The 21,280-nt window shown below is 37.4% G+C and overlaps 1 protein-coding gene across 2 annotated transcripts; it reads left to right on the top strand.

Annotated features, from left to right (window-relative positions):
- Positions 1 to 983: 983 nt before the first annotated feature.
- RB195_000539 (uncharacterized protein) lies at positions 984 to 9,289 on the top strand (the record flags this gene model as incomplete). Of its 2 annotated transcripts, XM_064196945.1 has the most annotated exons (10): positions 1,502 to 1,592; positions 2,853 to 2,969; positions 3,036 to 3,160; positions 3,852 to 3,912; positions 6,570 to 6,687; positions 8,329 to 8,485; positions 8,543 to 8,653; positions 8,706 to 8,850; positions 8,946 to 9,046; positions 9,224 to 9,289. In XM_064196945.1, 10 exons carry the CDS (start codon positions 1,502 to 1,504, stop codon positions 9,287 to 9,289), a joined length of 1,092 nt encoding a protein of 363 aa, XP_064052826.1. The 2 variants fall into 2 exon arrangements, with proteins under 2 accessions (XP_064052827.1, XP_064052826.1); XM_064196946.1 differs by lacking the exons at positions 8,329 to 8,485; positions 8,543 to 8,653; positions 8,706 to 8,850; positions 8,946 to 9,046; positions 9,224 to 9,289 and adding exons at positions 984 to 1,116; positions 1,197 to 1,282 and having other exon boundaries at positions 1,487 to 1,592; positions 6,570 to 6,691.
- Between the last annotated feature and the right edge of the window lie 11,991 nt (positions 9,290 to 21,280).

The following is a 21,280-nucleotide window of genomic DNA, read 5'->3' as shown; positions in this document are numbered from 1 at the left end:
CGACTGCGCTTGACAACAACTGCTAGATTTCTAAAAATATGAGGAGATGATATATTCGTGGGTGCTCCTTCTGAGTACTATTATCTGGAAGTATTTAGCTTACAAGCAGAAATCACTGCGCTGCGTAGCCAGTCATGGCGACAGAGATGAGACAGAATGTTGGTAGTTACTTGTCATTGCTTCAATTTGACTTCCTTACCTCCATTTTTCCCAGTATTATGAGATTATAGTCGTAATAGTTGGACTTTGTGGGGTCAAAATGGTTTTTTAGTGCTCGAGTAAAGTCTTGTGGTTATGTGTGAATCAAAAAGTTATGTTTTGTGGTTTTGTGAATAAAAAAAAAGACACTCTATAAGCTTGCTGTGGTACGGAGTTGACTTGATATGCTTTTTACATTAGGGACGAAGAAGGCGCTCATTTGCACAGCTATTTATTTATTTACTTATTTATTGAAAACACCTGCAGGTGTGCCACAAAACAAAAAGCAAGATGGAACAGAGCTCAGTAGAATTTCGCCTCAATTTTGCACAACAAGACTGGCCCTTCAAAGCATGAGGAATGGTGGGTTGGCAGGTCATTCTCCTGCTACAGAAGGTGAGAAATCCTCACGCGAGATCCCATTCCCAGATGCAGAACGCTACGGTAGATAGACAGATACCAGGGTGACCAACTTGACCTCGAACGGAGGAATCCGTCAGGGACCCTGGGTGAGGTTCCTCCACCCCAGCGGGTGGAGGAACCTCAAGCGCAAAGGCTCACCAACTTTGCTATCCTTGAAGAACATCACTGTCTTTCCCCTACGAGAGCATGAATGATGTATATCAGTGCACTTCTACTCTGTATTCAATGAGTTTTATCGTAAGATAAGCAAACACCTTTTCGCACTAAGTCCAAATATAGGCTTTTCTGTTTTCTCTTGAGCAGATGAACTAACAAAGCTCTGCCACGGTCGATCACCGCGCGCTGCATTCCGCTCTCCGGAAATGTTCGCTGTGCTTGCGTTGTTCGCGTTCATCGTGAATACCGTGCAGTTACAAAATCAATCTATTCGAGTGAAACGGCTTAATTATTATTTCATTTGCGGAGGGTATCCGAATCAATTCTACTCGATTTATCGTAAGCAGTCTATTGATCCTTAACTAGGCTAACGATCATTGATATCGATTGGATGTAGACTGTATATGCTTACTTTATAGCTTGCAATTACAATCGACCTGCTTCTCTTCAATATTGTAGCAATGGAGGTTTTAATCTCAGGATTGGATGCACTTTCGACTACCAGGTTTGTTGAAGCTGAACGCCAAGTCGGCGAATTCAGAAAAAAAACATTCCTCGGTTTTTTTTTCTTAATTAGTGTTTTTAATCCTGTTTTTCTAATTTATTTTCAATTGAACACACAAAGAGAATCCATCTCATTCCGTCGTCATTTTGTAATTGTTTTTTTTTTAAATTTATAAACCTTAATTGACTTCATTCTCCATTGCAGTGCACCCCTTTTTCTATGCACCCTACCGTATGTATTTTGGGTTGCTGCTGCACAAAGCCTACAACCCCGACAGCAACAACAACGCCAGTTGACGTGAACGCTTTCGGTGGGTGACACGATAAATTCTGGATGTATAAAGCTCATTGTTTTTTGGATCACATAAGGTTAAAATTTTGCAAAATTTCAAAGAAAGCCATAAATGACAATAAGAAAAATCCTTATTTACGTTCTCACTGAATGTGTTGTTTGACTACAAAAGTTTCACAGAGATGTTTTCTAAAGTAAAAATAAGGGTAGCTGAAAATTATACGAGAGCGAAAATTCCACAATACATAGGTCATAGTAATGGAGGAGCACAGATCTACCGTGTTCTCATCTGCTGCATTTCGCAAATTTCGTTCGAATAGGGCAACTTAGGAATTGGAATGGTGCTTTTTGCTTTTTTTTCGGAAAGGATCACAAAGGGCCTGTATTTTGTATCACAAAGGGCCTGGATTTTTGTATCACTTTGAGCTACTGGTGATGATTGGTTTGTAAAATAACCGCGTCTTCGTCTATCAATGCCAAGCGCTTGGACCGCAAGCCTTGGAAGGAACTGATTGTCGTTTTTTTCTGTTTTATGAATCGAAGATTGAAGAAGAGAGAATTGAAGGAAGAAAAGAGGAAAGGAAAAAGTAGAGAAAAGAAGCATGAGAAAAGGAAGAAGCAAAGAAAGAGCGAGAAAGTTTTGGTCTTTGGTCAAAATCACTCTTGCTGATAACTGCGAATTTTTTGGATGCTAAAGAAATTATAGCCAACGTTTGATATGTTCAACCGTTTGCACGTGACGCATCTTCGAATTATGGAGCGGAAGAGGGAAAGGGGGTACTGTAAAGAACCTATTTTGAGTAAAATGGGCATGTAATTCCCAATTACTGATCCTCTGCGCTCCTACGCTGTTTCAGAAAAAAAATAGAAGCTGTAAAAAAGTGGAATCCCAGGAAAAATGTAAAATGTACTAGGTAGAAAAGAGCGTGTGTTGCAACAAAAGTAAAAAAAAACGTAAGTAAAAAAACTAAGTAAAAAAGTAAACAAGAGTGGCTCTCACATAATTGGATTAACTATTCGCTGATTAACTTTACAATACTTTGTAAATTCTCGGGATTCCACTTTTTTACAGCTTCTATTTTTTTTTCTGAAACAGCGTAGGAGCGCAGAGGATCAGTAATTGCGAATTACATGCTCATTTTACTCAAAATAGGTTCTTTACATGTTTGTTTATTAGAGGATTTTTTTATTGATTCTAATTAGTTTTATTTTAATTTTAATTAATGGTATTTTATGCAGAATTTCTATTCCTAACTAGTTACTAGTTAGTTGGTTATAGGTTACTGCTATAATGGCGAACGTTCCCAAATGAGATGCTCTTCAACATCTGTATGTTCTAGCGGTCAAACCTGTATTAATGGACTCTGTTGTAAAACAACCGGCGAAGAATGGCAAAGTACGGTCGATGTGATTCGTCTGAGGACCTCAATCCCCTTTTTTTTTCTCAAACGATCGTTTGTAGATGCATGCGCAGGATTGGCCGCGCTTGCCAGTTGTACGAATGGTACGTGCGGTGAATTCATTTGTACAACATCGAACTATTGTTGTGAATGTCAGTTTGGACGCACTAGCGGTTTATGCTCTAAAGTGAGTGTTTTCAGGGGTTATCCAGATTTTTCTTTCATTTTCACGGAACAAGTTATGGGAAAGGAGAGATTAGCATTAACTACTAATATTTGTATTTTCACGACCTCATGTTCTTTGGATTTCGAAATGAGAAAAATCAAAAGTTCTCGAATTAGATGGGAATAATCAAGACTCGAAAAAGTCCGTCTATATCGTTGTATCCAAGTTCGTTGATCTTTTGATCATCAATCCGGTTAGTCCGATCACGAATCCGATCACGAACGACACTCTCCCGCTATCCCCCTTTCGTCTAAAAAAAAATGAAATCCTTTCAACCACTCTTAGATTTAAGTATAGGTGCAATATTTTTTTTTCAAAATAACCATTGTAAATAAAAGTACTCTCCCCGCAAAAACTGATTTATCTGCAATTTTTGTACTTCGAGAAAAGTCAGTTAAATATTGATCCAAAAATTGAAAAAAAAAACTAAATGGATTAAGAAACCAAAAACAGGACTTATAGAGAAGGTAATCCTCTTTCAAATAACTTTACATTATTCCTTTTCTTCTTCTTTTCTTTCTTTCAAACTTCTTTTTCTGTTAGAGAATTTAAACTTAAAGGAAAGAAATGTCATTACTTATGCATCTACTTCGTAGAGCACCTCTAAAATAATAGCTGTAAGTACTTACATCCTTTTACGTCCACATTTCAGGGATGCGGGCCTGGATTCACATGTTCACCAAACAACTACTGCTGTCCTTCATGTCCCAGTGGTGGGTGGTTCATGCTTCAGCAAATATTATTCTATTCGAAACGATCGAATTCATTTCGAATAATAGTCTATTCTTGTATTTGAGTGTGATACATAGAGATTGTTTTCAAGAATTTAGAAACACGTTTAGTTAGAACCTGCTACGTCGCAGCTATAATTTCCTGACGCTAAAACTATAAACCGCCGCAAGCGCTTGGACAAATAGCAGGACCGTCTACAATTTTTTTTTGTCTTCTAAACGATCATAATATTCACAGTTAAGTATTCATGTAGTAGTTGAGATGTCGAAAAATTAAACAGAATTTTTTTAAGGAGTTCTAAGGCAGTTTTTGAGTCGAACACACCAGGTCATTCCAAATTTTTAAAGTCGAATATCTAGGTTTTCCTCCGAAACCAATCTTTCCTGCAATCCCTTAGTGAAAACAGCACATCAATAATCAATAAATTTGCTCCGGAGCTTCCATGCAAGAATTCAACTCTGTAAGCTGCTCTGTTTTTTAGGAAGTAGTGTAAAATTTAATCAAAATATATGGATATATTGAAAATTTCTCACAAAAAAACATAGCACACTAGGAAATAAAGCACTTAGAAAATACGTTTTTAACGGTGAGATTTAAATTTCATCTGATGGTTTGAGTTATCCCTACTATGTTCATGCCAACAGAAGATGGTGAAATAAAATTTCGAACTTGAATCTCGAGTACCTTCAAAAATTCTGACTAATTCTTAAGCAGCAACCTATAAATTTCATCATTTACATACGGTAAATCTGAATATCGAAACGTTAGCTGTTAATAAGGATCAATATCACTTTCACAGCTACAACTCAAACAAATCAATAAAAAGTGTGATCAGCGATTTTCTGTGCATGTATGTATTTAGTTTTCCGTAATCTCCCAGCGGTGGCCAGGAGGAAGCTGCTTGAGCTCCAGCTTTTCTTTGCACGCATATATGTATACGCTGGTGAAAAGAGCAGAAATATGTTTCTATGTCAAAGAAAAACAGATTTTTATGTTTTTAAAAGTTGTAAATATTCTAGCTTTTCTTGCTGAATTTACTAGTTGTAAATATAACACAATTCTTGTCCTCTTTATTTTTTTAATGAAAACTATGTAAGTCAGTGGCAGATTTGGACGAAACTAAACTATTATAAGATCAGTTGAAGAACGTTTCCTTGGTAATCAAAAAAAAATTGTAATTAAAAAATTAAATTAAAAAATTGTGATTACCTCGTGAAAAAGAAATAGACGGAGGAGAGATGTTTAATCGCTTGCATGATGCCTTACTCGTTTTCTTAAGGTTTTTACCACTCACTCACTGTTCCAGGTGAATCACCATATGGATCCTGCTACAATGGGATGTGCCCTTCCGGATACTCGTGTCGAGCCGGGAATATATGCTGTCCATGATACATTCGCAGATAATAAAGATTCTATATTTATACTATTTTGTACTGAATAAATAGAATTGTGTGCTTAACATGCTTGAATTTTAGTCATCAAAATCAATATCTTGCAGGGTGCACCTCAAAATTTCAACGAAATTGAGAATATATATATATATATATATATATATATATAGTCTAAACTTTTTGATTGATCTTTTTAGAAATAATTCAAAATTTTTAATGTGATGATCATGATGAAGGTATTTATGAAGGTAAATTACTATTCCAGAGAACTAATTAATTCAGCAATAACTTTAAGCAATACTTTCAAATATTTTCTGGTAACGAATTGTTGCGTCAAATGGATTTGGATCCAACACTGTACCGCACTTGTGGATACTTCTCTTCTTCAATCATTCGGTAGTACTTTTTTGTGCATTACAGTTCAATTCAGTTCGAGCTTCTAGTCGTAGGTGAGATAAATTGGCTAAAACCACCAACAGCTAAAGATCAAATAAACGAGGGAGTAAAAAAATCCCCAGCAATAAGGGGGAAGAGAAAAAAGTGTTTAAGAATGATTGTGTGACGCGTAATATTTATTTAAAACAAAGGTCAAAATACACTGAAATGTTTTTTATTCAAAAGTATGTAAAAAAATAATAAAGTATACTGGTATAGAAATGTTAGAAGTAAAAACAAAATCTTCTCAAAAAGTTTTTCTGCGAATACTAAAATAGTCCTTATTATTCATTGTTGACTTTTATAATTACTACTAATCACTGCAATTACTCCCTACTCCCCTCTTACTTAACCTCGCTCCATTTAATAACTACAAAATAAAAAAATAGAACAATGATATACACCAAAAATCTGAAAGACAACAAAATTGAAATTTAATTAAATCAATCCAATTTTATTTAATTTTGGTTTAATAAATTAAAGTTTAATTTAATAGATACACTAATACTTAACAATAAACCCTGTGAGCTATCATAGAAACATGCACGCAATTTTCTTAATTTTACGGATCGTATGGTGGAAACCCGTCGGAACTCAAACCTGATTTCTCAAAAATATACATATCTCACCAAAAGGGATATTTCACGGTATTATCTTCAATGACGCAACCATTCTCTCACGCAATCGCTCTTTTATTTCTTTTGTTCTTTAGAAGAATTAAACTATAACTGAAAAAAATCCAGCATTTGCAGATACGCGTGCGACCAGCATGGGCACTAATTCTGCGGATGAAGAATTCATGCATTTTTCAGTCGATGCTAACAAAGTCCATTGGAGTATAGTGCTGGCCGGTGCTATCTGTATTCTTCTCGCTGTGTATGCCGGTAGTAAGGATCAACTACTACCACTCGATAATTACGGAACCCAGAAGTAATTAATTAAGTAGTTTGAAATTTATTTGGTTGAATTTACTCATATATTATCACTTTGATCACCTTGACTCCCGTTGATCTTCTAACTGGTCGGGCGGGCGCCAGTAACTCTTCCATTTGTCCCGACCGCGTGCCAGAGTAGCCCAGTGGTTCCTCCTTTCGCGTGGGACACGAAGAGCATCATAATTTTCTTTGAAGAAATCATATATTATATATTATTATATTATAATTATTATATTATGTTATTATATTATATTATTTATATTTATTCATTTATTTATATTTATCTTATTATTTATTGATTTTTTTAAATTTATTAAGACTACAAAAGTAATTCAAAAGAGTTTTTTTTCTAGACTTTCGAGGTATTTATTTCCCTTCATAATTCTAGCGACAGTTCCAGCGAGATTGCTTCCTGTTACTGTGACGTATCATTCTTAAAGTCTTTGTCAGAGCGTTATCCTTAAGGACTGGGAGATCCTTAACGTAGTTACCATAAAACCCATAGATAAGCCCGCCTTTATTTTTTTTTTGCCGGAAGACGCATGCTTTTTTGTTACCTCCGCCTTTTTTTGCTTGACAATGGTTTTCAAACGAGTTTTTTTTTGTTTATTTTAAACAATAAAGCATTAAACAGAAACAACTAAGATAAATAATTTAAACAAGCAACAACGAAATACAGATAGCGCTCACTTTGCCATGCACACTTATCCGTGGGATTTTAGGGCATTAACATTATTATCAGTGTTATTATCGTATCTTATCTTCTTCCAGTAGTTTAGAAGGACTGCATGACTACCTGGATGGTTCTTCCAACTACCAGGACGCCTTCTGAATCTGCCTGCGTTGCGAATAACTTCGGAAGTCGTCCAAACCATTTCATTCTTTGCTCAATCAAATTCAACCACTTCTCAATAATAATGGAGTTCGCTCCTCAAACTCTATCTAGTGCCGGAGAGAATCGAATATCGAAAATTCCCACGAATGCTCGCTCCCTCTAGAAGTCGAAGGACGACTGCACTTTGTCCGCAGTACATGGATTTCGACTGGAAACTAGTATAGTCGGCTCAAAACGACATGAAGCTCGGTGCAGTTGCATAAGCGGATGTGCGTGAAGTTGCGCGGTTGAGCTGGGGTGGGACCATCGTAAACGGCAGCTATGAATGGCGCCAGCAAAGGTCCTCTCTAGATTCTAACCGCTACTTCCCATTGCGTCCAGCTTCATGCCTCTGACTTTGACTCATTGGTTCTAATTTCACTGTGGAACATTTCGTCGTTAAGAATTAGAATCAGTATGACGAACGTCTTTGCAAAGTTGATTAGTCGCATAATTTTATGGATTCTAAACAGATAAAACAATGTCAACGTACTTTTTTTGTTGTCAGGAGATGTTGTTTTAGCTCCCAGAGTCAAGTAGTGGAGAAATTACGAGGCTTCGTGACTCATATTACGGCGATAAATGGTGATTCGTTTAAACAGTCTATATAAGGAATACTTAACACGTCGGCTAGCTTCCAGAAGTCACTATTAAGGCTAATTACACGTTCGTAAACCTCAAACAATTTCGAAGTGAAACGAACGCGTCGCCGCATCTCAGGCGGATGGATAAACGCCAGACATCTTATTCTTTATTATTCAGAGGATGGTTTTTGCGACAACGTTCGAAATTCACTAATTCAACGCTATTCCTCTCTGAGGTTACCGAAGCCCAGAAAAAGACTCACCCACTCCATAAACTGCACAAGAAAAAACTAATCAGATATGATTTTGGGACATCGTTTGCGAATCATTGCAAGGTAGCTTTCGAATCCACATCGTCATCCTTGGATAGGATCCTGGAGATGGACATTTAGCTCAAAGTTAAACCAAACGGCTCGCTGCCCTCCCTGGCCAGAGTGCTTGAGATGAAGATTGCTTCGCAGGTCCTACTTCGGTTGGCGGTGCTGCTCGGGTTCAATATCAAGGTTTGTGGTTGGAATAATGCTTCTAGGACTAGTGGTCTATACTTGGTTACAGTTCGTTTTGTGTATGATACGTAATCAAAGCATCCTGATACTTTCTGGACGTCGATTTTTATGTCGCCTTCAACCTGTAATAGAACTCTTGTCTTCCGTTGTTCTTGTGTTAATGACGTGCCTACATCAGGAACAGGACCAGTCAGGTGGGTTTTTATTCATTTTTCACGTTTTATTTTTCACGAATTTACGGTCTCACGAATTTTTCTAACGCTTAAAACCATCTACAACGATTTTACAGTGAAATGGTTAATGCCGTACAACTTCCCCATGTTTTCTTGTCTTTTCATTCTTGGCGGTATTATGTATTTAAATCTGGACGTTATTGACCTATCGAAGAAGGTACGTTCTCTCTATGACCTTCATCAGTACCCTACTCTTTTGATATATAAAAATATAAAAGGGATGATAATAACAAATAATAAATATAAAACAAACATGTGAACTCAACGTGCAAAATTTCGAGTAGCATTCCTTCAAATTCATAGCTGATTCAAAGTTTATCCTGAATAAATCCAGCTCAACGCTGCTCCGATCATTCAAGAAGTGGAGTCAGGCTGGGCAGATGCAGAGTTTGAAATATGAAACGAGCCCAAAAAAAAATGGAAAATGAATTTCGAAAGATTTTAGTGTTGGTGACATTAATTTAGGTGTTCTTACTGCTATTATAGATCCAAACATTCACTGGCTCTGTGCCATCAGCTTCTACAAATTATTCCTTTAAAAGATTGTTTTCATCGTCCTTTTCGTTTTCCTTGAATTGCTACAAATCCAATATATCGAGAAACTGACGTAGTTTGGGGAACGTGAAAAGAAATAAAATTCAAGATTTAGGTTACGACTATGAACAATTTCCCCCTAATCATCCCGGAAGACGGCATGAGAAACGGCGTTTGTTCCTACGACATACGTGAGAACGACCTACCCTTGTGCACGCGCCGCATCCACAAACGAACGGTCAAGGATCAATAAGGTCTCCTCATCGCCGTATTCAAGTGAAACCAATGAACACGCTGCTGAGGGAACCGTGGCGTATACAAGGGGCGCGTTCTAACGTACTTCGTAGGAACAAACGCCGTTCTCACGCCGTTTTTTAGAACGACTAGAGGGAACTAAGTGAGACTATGCTCATACTCGTAATCTACATTCCGATCTGTGCATTTTCCCTCAGATTTCCCAACTACGTTAGTTTTGCGATTCGCTCCTTCTAAAAAGCCACTGAATAACTCCACATATTCAGATCCATAAAAAGCGCAGGGTGTTCCGGTAAATTTTAAGCCGTATTCTTCTAAAATGGCAGAGTCACTTCGGAAAGAATTCCTACTTTCCTATATGTTTACCTAGCTTCTCTTCCCAGCGGCATAGTTCATGATAAGGCTCCGAATCCATTTTAGAACTTCCTTGCTCAAAAATCTTAAGTAACGCTATTAGGATCAGAAAACAAAATGTGTTTTGTAATTGTTTAACCATTCCCCTTACATATTTGAGATCAGCACGTCTCGAATATTGATAAAAGAAAAAATACCTAAAATACTGTAATAATTTAGTGCTGCCCGGGTAGAGCTCTATATGGTTTACTGTATTTTCTTAAAGAGAGTATTTTTAACTAATATTAAGTAATTTTATGGACTATGCGCCCACGGTGAATAGACTCTCATCTGTTTCAGATTTCTTTGATGTAATACTATAAAAGCAAATATATTTCAGTTCTCTGCCATTCGATTTAGCGTTCAACTCTCGTGCTTACTTGCCTACTGTATCTGTGCGCCTACTGTCCACAGTAGCCTTCTTCAATTCCTAAAGGAAAGACCTTGTCATGTATACGGTGAGCGATTTTCAGGACTATTGATCGAGAGTGAATGTGATTTTATACATTATGTGTATACACATACGTATCTGTGTTACTACGTGGTTCCCTAAGGAAATTCTTTAACTTTGCATCGACAACATTAAATTGCTAAAGAAGTCCTGAATTAAAGTGATTAGAATTTGTTAACAATCGTATGACCTCCGTGGTTTGTAGTATGTGGATTGCAGTGTTAGTGGATTTGTAAGAAATGGCCGAGGATCAGCGGATTTAGCGTAGTCGGAAAGTGTTTCCGGTATGTCTACACGATGATTTCGAGTTTTCCTACGAGGCACCTTCATTCCTTCATCGCGCCGGGATCGATAAATTAGTAACAGACCAATAAATTGCATTACATGTTTTTTTTTTCTGTGCAGCTATGGTAACTTTGGGCTGCGGACTAAAAGAAGATGATTGACAATGACAATGACAATGACAATGGAATTAGTAGCAAGACTGAAAGTTTGAAACAAAAAAAAAAATTGGGAAATTCTGCAATCTCTTCTGTGAGATTTTATGTTTTCACTTTTCAGAAGGGGAATTACTGAAGAAAGTTGTGAGAATGTGGCAAAAAATGAAGGATATTGCAATTGCAGATGAATATATGTACATTGTTTATATGTCTTACATCCAAATCTCTATAGGAGGCAAGGATCGCTTTTACTGACGGCATCACTCCACGGATCTGGGGTGGTATGGGTTTCAGGTGGATTATGCCTATACGGGATCGTAGATTATAGGTAGGAGGGTAATTCCGTCCATTTCTTCGTAATTGCCGTAAAAAATGGCCCGGAATATGCGGTGCGTGCGTAAGGCAGGCGCGCTACAATCGAACTCGTTGCAGAAAATAGTGCCCCGAAACACTCGAAGCCGCATCTTCTGGGCCGTTTTTTGCAGCGGTTGGGAAGAAATGAGCGGGATCCCATCCTGTTCTGCTATCTACGATCCCGTATAGTCTTTGACCATCGGAAATCCATAGCACGTCAAATTCGTGGGGATGATGCCTTTAATTAGTGATAAGTTCCACTTCCATTCAGGAAATATTGATTGCACATTGCCCAACACAGTAGTTTAATGTCGTATAAGATCCCACAGTAACAGCTTTTGCGAAAAGTGGGTGTCTATTATGGCCGAAAAATGGCCATCATCGGCTGTCCTTACTTTGGCAACTACGACATTCGATACTCAGCTTAGGTCGAAGTATCAATGTTCGAGACCGACTTGCATCTCACGTGGGGCGCGCGCGCGTGGATATTCTGTGTATTTAAAGGATTTTGAGGAATTACGACTTTTTGAGGTGGTGTGCGGAGTCCACAGCTAAAGTGTAAAGTTTGGGTAGTAGATTGCGGAACGCCTCTATCTATACATTCCAGTCCCCTCAGTGTCTGACTTGAATAAGCTGATGAGAGAACATCACCGATCCTCGACCGCTCGCACTTGGATGCGGCGCGTGCACGTAATCTACTACCCGAACTCTGCGCTTTCGCTGTGGGTTCCGTAACACATCAAAATCGTAATACGCTACTTTTAAAGTGGCGCAAAAATGTGTTTCACCTTTAAAGTGAACATGGAGGTGGGGGCCACCCAAAAAGTGGTCGTACTGGCCACCTTGAATTTCGAGTCATCCCTTTTCTCCCTTCTGTTAATCATTGCTATTTTATTTTATTTTTATTTCATACTAATTATAAACCGTTACAGCGCTCAGAACTTGTTGAGTAGTACCTGAACATGACATACCGAATACAGACGTAACCACTTTCACCGTAAGTATACCCAAACAGGTGTGTTCCCTGAAAACGAACTAGGGCAGCAAAATTTATGAGAGTAAGTTTAAACCCTTTGTGTCCTGGAGTTACGACTTTTATTCTCTATTGGTGTGCCTGTTATGTTCTAGATGGATTTTTTTTTCTACCATTCGCCTGGTGTTTTGATTGTTTCTTTTCTTCGTCTTTAGGGGGCTTAAATTGGGGTTAATTCGAACGATCTCACGTTAATCCCCTCAAGTGCCAGAGTCAAATGTGTGCCAATGCTTCAGCCATATATTTAGTGGAACACTACGCAAGACCGATTTCAATTTGTATAGTTTTGGATCTTCTCGACCTTGAACGATTATTGACTGACGGGATGAATGTGAGATCGTTCGGATTAACCACTGCTTAGTCCACTGAAGACGGTAAAACGCGCAAAATGTCGGGAATAATAAAAAAAAATTAGACCAGAAACTAGCAGAAATACTAGTAGAAAATAGGATCTAGGAGAATATACAGGAAACGACATTGTCTTCTTATTTGTATTGTCTACAAAGACAAGGGAACCCCGTTCTAAAAAAATTCTTCCATAAAAAATTAGTTAGATTGGTCGGGTGGGGGGAGGGTAAGAGAAAGGACTACTAAAACTTATGAATTTCTTGAGCGTATTCTTTACATATAAGCCTAGACAAATTTCTTGCTCTCCATCCCTCTTTCAACTTTTGCAATTTGCCACCATCCAGAGAAAAATATACAAGAAATTTTCCATGTTGCAGAGTCGCTTTCTTTTTATTGAGGGCGAAAACCCCTTCGTTTCTTCGTTCTCGTGCGATTCCCCTCAAATAATAGATCCTAATGACAATTTCCATAGATATAGGTGTTTTGCGCGTTCCGCGGACAACGTGTGGAAAATAGTGTTCTCTTTTTTTAAGTGGGCTCCATTCTTTCTTCGTAGACTTAGTGCGACTGTACTTTAGCAAACACGAGAATCTTAAGCGACCATGCGTCACATTTAAAGTTAAAGACGACGCCTTTGCCGAAAGAACCGTAGCACTTTAAGAAAAACGTCGGCAGAACATTTGGGTCGTCCTCGTTGTTCGTGGAACAACAATGAGCTATTTAACAGACTCAATAAAGTGACTAAAGAGATCCAGGGGCGTTAATTATTATCGAACGAAACAAAATCCTCACTACACTATCTCCGTTGTCTTTTGCATCCGTGCAGTCGTAAAGGAGTTAGTGCTTAGGTTCGCGTTGCGAGATTAAGAACGAAAGATTAAAGTAATATTCGACTGAGTTTTATGTTAAAGGATAGAGGATGAAGTGCCTGTCGTCGATCAATCTGCTTGGAATCCGCCACCACGTTCACCTCAATTCTGAATCGTTTTTGAGATTTACGAACGTGTACCTCCCTATACGATGACTTGCGGTGGCTAGCCGATGCGTCAAGTCAGTGTTTTTGCCTTCCCAGATAAGTCTGGTACCAATTTATCGACCCCGGAGGGATGAAGGGTTTGGTGAGCACCAGGGCGGATTCCAACCTCCGATCGATCATTTACTGACAACAGAACTTCTAACTGACTGCACTATACCCGCCCATTTCAAGCTTCATACCGTTTGAACCTCAGAAACGCTTCGAACTCGTGGTCGGCACGGTTACTTATTTGACTCATTTTTCGAAATAGCATTTCTGTCGTGTCAATGGATGTGAAGAAACCTAATTCTCTTTGTATGGGATGGCAAAAATTAACACGGATTCACGTTTTATTGCTGCGGATGTAGCGCATTTGGTAAGAGGTTAGGCGCTCTCCGCTATCTATTGTTCGGAACCGCTTAGTGCCGATCACGCCTTTCGACCTTCCGTAGCCTATAAAATGGTACCAGATTCTTCTTGGAGGATAAAAACATCGGCTAGAATCCGCAAGTCATTGCGAAGCAGCACATTCGTTCATAAAAGCGCAAGCGATCCTGACTGGGAGTCGAACACGTAGACGCGGGATTCATCAACGATGTGAAGTTCATTCTTTTCATGCATGTGTCACGGTTGGGAACAATTTTTTTTCTTTTTGTTTTTTTGTAGGAAATTTTTCAAACAAATAGAGCATTGGTCGTCACATTTAGAATTTATGGTAGTGCTATATTGTCAAAATAGACGAAATATTTTATTTAATAGTTTGCTGCCGTAAGTAGCACCGTCCTTAACCGGTTCCCGTAGAGCCTTTCGTCACCGCATTAAAGTCCCTCTAAGTCACAGTGGGAATATCAAATTCTAGTGGAGACAGAGGTTTAAAAATCAAAAATCAAAAATTTTTGAAAGCACAATGTACATTAAAAAGTAAGCTTTTTCAGATATTCCTGAATTTTCACAATGTTAATTTCTTTTTCAATTTTATTTCTTTTATTGCATTTATTTTATTTTTATTTCTTTTACATTTTTATTGGATACACACAAATTTTCACTTATTCCGCTTCACTTGTACCTACAAACACCACGATGAACATATATGTACTGTTACTGTGACGGATATCGTACTCGCTTCTCGATGAGGCAATAATTGAGAATTATGGAGTCTATGCTAACGAAAAACTACACCGCTTCGTACACGATCATCATAGAATAGTCGCAGTCATCGGTAATTACCCGAGAAAAAGAGGAAAATAGCCGGGAAAGACGAAAAAAAAACTATAAAAAAGACAGTTTGAAGAAGAAATACAGTCTACCTATCAGCCTGGGTGAAGCTCAACTGTAACTATGCGAATTTTTTTCGTTCTATACGTATTTACATCTCTCAGGTAAATCTCAGCTTAATCCTGGGAAGGAGCAGATATTTCAGAATCTGATGGACGGCAAATCCTAACTTTCATACACGTGATCGTTCATCATTAATTTCGATTTTATTGAAAAGTTTTATTTATCATATTATTTTTATTACCTTTATTTTCACTTCCTATTTTCATTTTTCGAAACTTTCGTTCTGGAATCTCTAAAAATGTGCTCGCTTTCATCCCTACGTGCGCTAAAATTGTAGGTTTGAGTGTGATGAGCGATTTGAACGCTTATTTCGATTTTAACCGTTTATTATTCATTTACTATTTATTTTACTTATATTTTATTTACTTACATTTTATATTTATAAATATTTTATTTGCCATCATTTATACTTATTATTTCTTTGCACATGTTTTCAAGCCACTGAAACAATGCCGACATGAATTCTCGGACATTTTGCAAATATATAAAAATAAATATTTTTCTGATTTCCCTCTCATTTTCTTTGATAATCGAAATGAAACGTTACCTGTAAGTATTCTCACACACATCACACATGGATTTATAATATCGTAATTGTTTTCTTTGATGATTTTTAATTGGCTGAACAATAATTCACACAGATGAGACAGATGAAGCAATTTCTGTCACGAGATATTCAAACAAGGAACAAGTTTCAAGTTCTTATTAGACAATTTCAACTGAATTTAGGATCTAACGACATCTACGGAAATATTACAGTTCTAATTTGAACAAATAATAAAATAATTTAAACAAATACAACATATAAAATGTATGTAATAATAAATAAAGAAGTAATATTGTATAGAATAACGAATACAATAAAAGTTCTACCCGTCCTGTTAGGAATACTCGCAAAAAAAGTTTTTACAATTATTCTCCGATAGGTTCACAGCATATTTGTCCTAGGAATTCAAGAATATCAAGAATTAAAGAGAAGAAATACATAATAGTTTAATAGTACGAATAATAAAATATAAGAATAATAATAGAATAAATAATAAGAGTAATAGAATAAAAAACAACTTCGAATAAAAGAATACAGTAATAATAGGAACAAATGTTGGAGGATATAAGAAATTGTGTTCAGTGAGGACGAGAACATCGTTTTAACATGGATCGGATACGGATCACATGTAAATATGACGTATGTTGTTGATGTCCGTGTGGATCCTATCCATAGTTGCGTCATTCTTAGAACGATTCGCTCCATAAAATCGCACTAATCACAATTGTAGAGCTGCTTCATCTCTAAATAGAACTAGATATGATAAGGATATTTTCAGTTCCCTATCAAGCAGCAATGGCGGAGTACGTCTGCCTAAGCTCATTCCTGATGTTTTCCGCAAGTCAACTGGGTGACCTCCACGGTTTGAGGATTGTCGTTCCATCGCTACCAGACAGCCCAACAATTAACTCCTCAACGCGCTATTCACCGGCATTCCTCGCTCCAGAGTCTTCGCCTGAAAATTCCGTTAAAGTGTCGTTGTCCTGATAATCAACTTCGACTTTTTCCACGTCTTAGTCTTTATTTATTTATTTATTTATTTCTCTTTATGACGCTTTACTTTTACTTCTATTTGATTTTATTTCCTCTATTTTGTGGATTCAAGTTAAATTGGATAGCAGAATATCCATGTTGTGACGACATATAAAAATATTACTGTATGTACTTTCATAGGTAAATTCCTCTAAAATTATTTATTCTACTATTCTTCATTTACGCAAAGAAATAATAATTATCGCTGAATGTACATATAACCCATAATGCTTCCACACTGTTTCATAAAAATTTGATAAATAACAAGGAGAAAAAACTGTCTGATGCTTGAAAAACAAACAGAATGCATGCGTTTTTGTATGCATTTCTTTGTGGTTTTTGTTTTTATTTGTTTTTATTTGCTATAAGTTTCATTTCGTCAAAAGGGTATTGCTGGAGTGATTTTATTTTTTTTCTTCTGGGGAAGTTATAAAGTTTAATTCAGGTTTAATTGAATAAAGAGAAGAAAGAATAGTGTTCCTTACTTCCGTCAATTTTTGTATGCGTCTTTTTTGTGAATGTATCTTTGCTAAAATACATATAATATGGATAAAATATAGATAGTTTGAATTCTTGAATACATTTTTACGTCGTAATTACCACCTTTTGGTGATAAATTGACGCCATTTCACTCCCCTCTGAGCAATATGCCGATTTTTAAATAGATCTCAAGTAGACGAATCTAATGATATCTTAATTATCTTGCAAATTTCATCTAGTGAAAAGACAAAAGCGGTTGTGACGGTTTTGAAAATACTAAATTTGTAAGTAGATGAGCTGCTGATTTCAAATATATTTCAAGAATTTAGTTTTGAAAAATATGTGGCTTGAAAAGAAGCAAAGTTTCCCCAACCTTCCTTAATTCCCTTTCACACCTCCGCAATCTTGTCATTAGCACATCTGGCGGATATATCTGGAAGGAAAAGGTGTTCATAGGATTTGCGCTGATTTCTTAAAATTAAACGAAATGTCTATTATACTAGCGATCAGGGGGTTATTTCGAACATTTTGGTACGCCACAACAGAAATTGGTTTTGAAATTTCCATTCTCTTCGGAAATTTACAAAAGTCCTCCGTTAAGGTCCATAAAAAGTCATAGATTCCTAACTGTAGAAAATCTACTCGGAACTTTTCCAATGAATAATTTCTTCTTGACAATAGTTCAAATCGTAAATATCTAGCTTTAAACGTGTCTAATTTTTTTCAATATCAGACTTAAAACTTTGCTATTTCGTTATTTATTCAAATTTTTGAACAGTTGTTAACAGCTTAGAATGAACACTTAAAGGCATCAGTTCACGAATATGAGGTGGTACGGATTTTAGGTGGAGTTTTCTTATAAAGGATAGTAGATTACGACCCGGAAGATACGGCTTCAGGCGTTCTGGTGCACTATTTTCTACAGGGAGTTCGACTGGAGCGCGCCAGCCTTGTGCAGCGCCGCATCTTCCGGGCCGTTTTTACGGCAATTAGGAAGAAATGGACGGAATCACCCTCCTCTTCATAATCTACTACCCCTCATAAGTATATTCCACCTGAAATCTGCACCACCTCAGATTCGTGGGGTGGTACCTTTAAGTATCGCAATTTGGCACTCGCTTAGACCTTCTTTACAAGACGTGGTTAAGGCGCTTATATTCGATGACAGCTGGTCGTGGTCTTGGCGTGAGCAAATCGGAGAAAATTCCAACCGTTTTCACAAAAACCAGCCTCTACTAACTGATTGGCGTATCTGAAGTGGCTAGTTTTTCCCGCAAGGAAACGCTCTTTCCAATGATGTGACTTTCCGATCACTTCGATTTACAAACTTCAAAATTTCAACTTTGACTTCGTTCACTTCTATTGCAGACACTTTCAACGCTAGAAACTTACAATTTGAGCTATTGTCAAGAATGAATTGTCAAGCTCTCCGTTCCTCCGAGGTCGATAAATTGGTACCAGACTTGTCTGAGAGGATAAAAAAAGCTGAAATGATAGATCGGCTGGCCCCCGGAAGTCATTGTGTAGGCTAGACACGCAAATCGCAAGCGATTCAGAATTGAAGTGAACGTGGTGGCGTATCTCACACAGATTGATTAACTCCAGACACTTTATCCTTGAACCTTTATTCCTCCACGCCGGAATCGTTCCACAACTGATGTAGTTCGTAATAGTATTATTAATAAAAAAATAGTAGTGATTATTTGTGATTTCTAAGACGGAGTTGACAGCAAGTGAACAGGGTGTATTCCGGTTGTTTTGAAAGATCTTGTAATTTTTACTGTATTTGCTTGCATCTTATTTTGTTTTATAACACATAAGTAAAAGGAATTTAAGTTTAATTGGATGTTTAATGGAGTTTATTTTTAGTACAAATGATACCTATTAGGTTGAGTCGAAAGTTCTCGGACAAATTGACAATATTTCTATTTATTTTACAATTTTTAAACGATAACTGTAAATCATTTGAAGTATGCCCCATTGGTATCGATGGTCTTCTGCCAACGTTTAGGCAAAAATGGATGTGTTAGCTACCGTATCGTAGATCGGTACGGTAGCTAACACATCCATTTTTGTCGGCTCTTCGCTGACTCATGATCTCTAGAAATCATCACTACCACATTGTCCGAGAACTTTCGACTCAACCTAATACATTGCATCTCTTCTTCTCTTTTTATATTTGTTTTTTTCTAATGAAAAGCATCATCGAAGTTTTGAACTGTATGTTAACACTATTAAAAGGATAAAGGATAAAGTCACTGGCGTATCAATCCACTTGGGATGCGCCAACGCGTTTTACTGGAATTCGTGATCGTTGAGGTTTTGGAACGCTTTTTCTTTTATTTTTTTTTTTGGTTTGGGGGTTTTTTTTTTTTTTTTTTTTTTTTTTCTAATTATTTTTTTTTTTTTTTTTTTTTCCCGGGGGGGGGGGGGGGGTTTTTTGGGGGGGGGGGGTTTTTTCCCCCCCCCGTTGTTGCTAAAAAGGACCTCTAACCGACTGCACCACACCCGCCCCGTTAACACTATTATGTGTTTATAATATGTATGTATACAAAACACGAATGATAGCTGGATAAACAACTGACGCAAATAATTATAAGTCGCAAATAATAATTATTATACGCAATAACGTCAGCCTAATCACGTTGCAAAGCCTCGAGGCCAGCCGTTTCAAAGTGTTCTCTCGTGATGGCTTCGAAAGTGCAAGAACAGGTTTTTTATATCCGACACTCAATTTTTTTTTTCTTTTTTCCAGATGTTGGAATTAGAATAATCTTAAAACTAGTTCAACCGCGTTCTAAAAGCATTACCCCACGAATTTGAGTGATTATGACTGCTTCTGTTGCTACGCGCAACGTTTGCGCGCCGCCCCGCCTGCGATTCGTTCGAATGGATTTTCGACGAATCGCAGGCGGGGCGGGGCGCAAGGGTGGCCCGCTGCAATTGAAGACATCGTAAGAAACAGCGTTCTGGGGTCGTCCGTTACCACTGATACAGGGAAAGATGAACGGAATCATTCTCTTCCCCACACTACGACCCCGCGTAGGCATAACCGACCTGAAACCCGTACCACCCCAGATTCGTGGGATGATGCCTTCAAAAAACTCCACAAGGCAACTCGGATGTGTTTCCTTTAAGTTCAGTACCATAAAAATGCAGACGTATTGAAGAAAACTCTTTATGGATTCAAAACGGATTAATAAATCTTTATTACATCCAGTCGCGATGACTACCGGTTCGAAAATGATGTCATTTTCAAGACATGCATGTAGGTTTGTATGAATAAATTTACACAAACCCGTGCACAAACGTCTTAGCAGCCTGATATTACTTGACTAATATGTCCATATTCCTGCACTTTCGAAGTTACGATATACTCCTACAACAGTGACAGTATCGGTGGGCGGTTCGCTGAAATTTTAAAATATGTTCTTAATCTAATATTGATTGATTTTTTTGTCGAATCCTTGAGGAGATTACAGAAATGTTAACCATTTATACTCCGTTGTGTCGCCGTACTTTAGCGTTGTCGCAGCGGCGACACGCTTGTTTAGCTTATTTCAGCACTTTCTGATGAAAAAATTAAAATTCGTTCCTCCGTGCAGGTCTCTGTACTGCATTTTTACTTCTAAACTTCTTTTTCTACTTCATATCCTACGAAAAAGAAAGAAAAGAGAAGGAGTGTCTTATGTTCAAACAGACGAGAAAAGCGAAAACGACGCTAGAATAGCGAGTTTTGTGACGCTTGTCCTAAGAATGATAGGATGCATATCGGTGACTGCTTCCAAAAATATCATACTTTAAGAAATCTCAGAAAATATAAACAGTTCATTCCAGTACTATTTTATAAACTAAAATTAGCTAGTTATGATGTTTACATCAAATAAATAGTATTGCAAAAACATTTTCTGTTTTATAAATGAGATTGACTTGGGATTAGGAAAGGATTTGTAACGAAAACGTGCTGAAGTTGCTGGTGTTCCATGTGCCTGACAAGGCTGGAGTGCAAAGGGTTAGAGAACACCTCCACCTCCAGGAATTTTGAGCGATTTTCGTCTGTTCTCCTTTATTATAATCCTCGGAATCCTTGAAAAACAAAGATGTTACTCTAATCTTCCAGTATATAAGTTACATAGCAATTTTAATGCCAAATTTTTACCATTTTACAATA

Source organism: Necator americanus, chromosome IV (genome assembly GCF_031761385.1).
Source record: "Necator americanus strain Aroian chromosome IV, whole genome shotgun sequence".
Lineage (NCBI taxonomy): Eukaryota > Metazoa > Nematoda > Chromadorea > Rhabditida > Ancylostomatidae > Necator > Necator americanus.
This window is presented reverse-complemented; position numbering and strand designations above follow the sequence as displayed.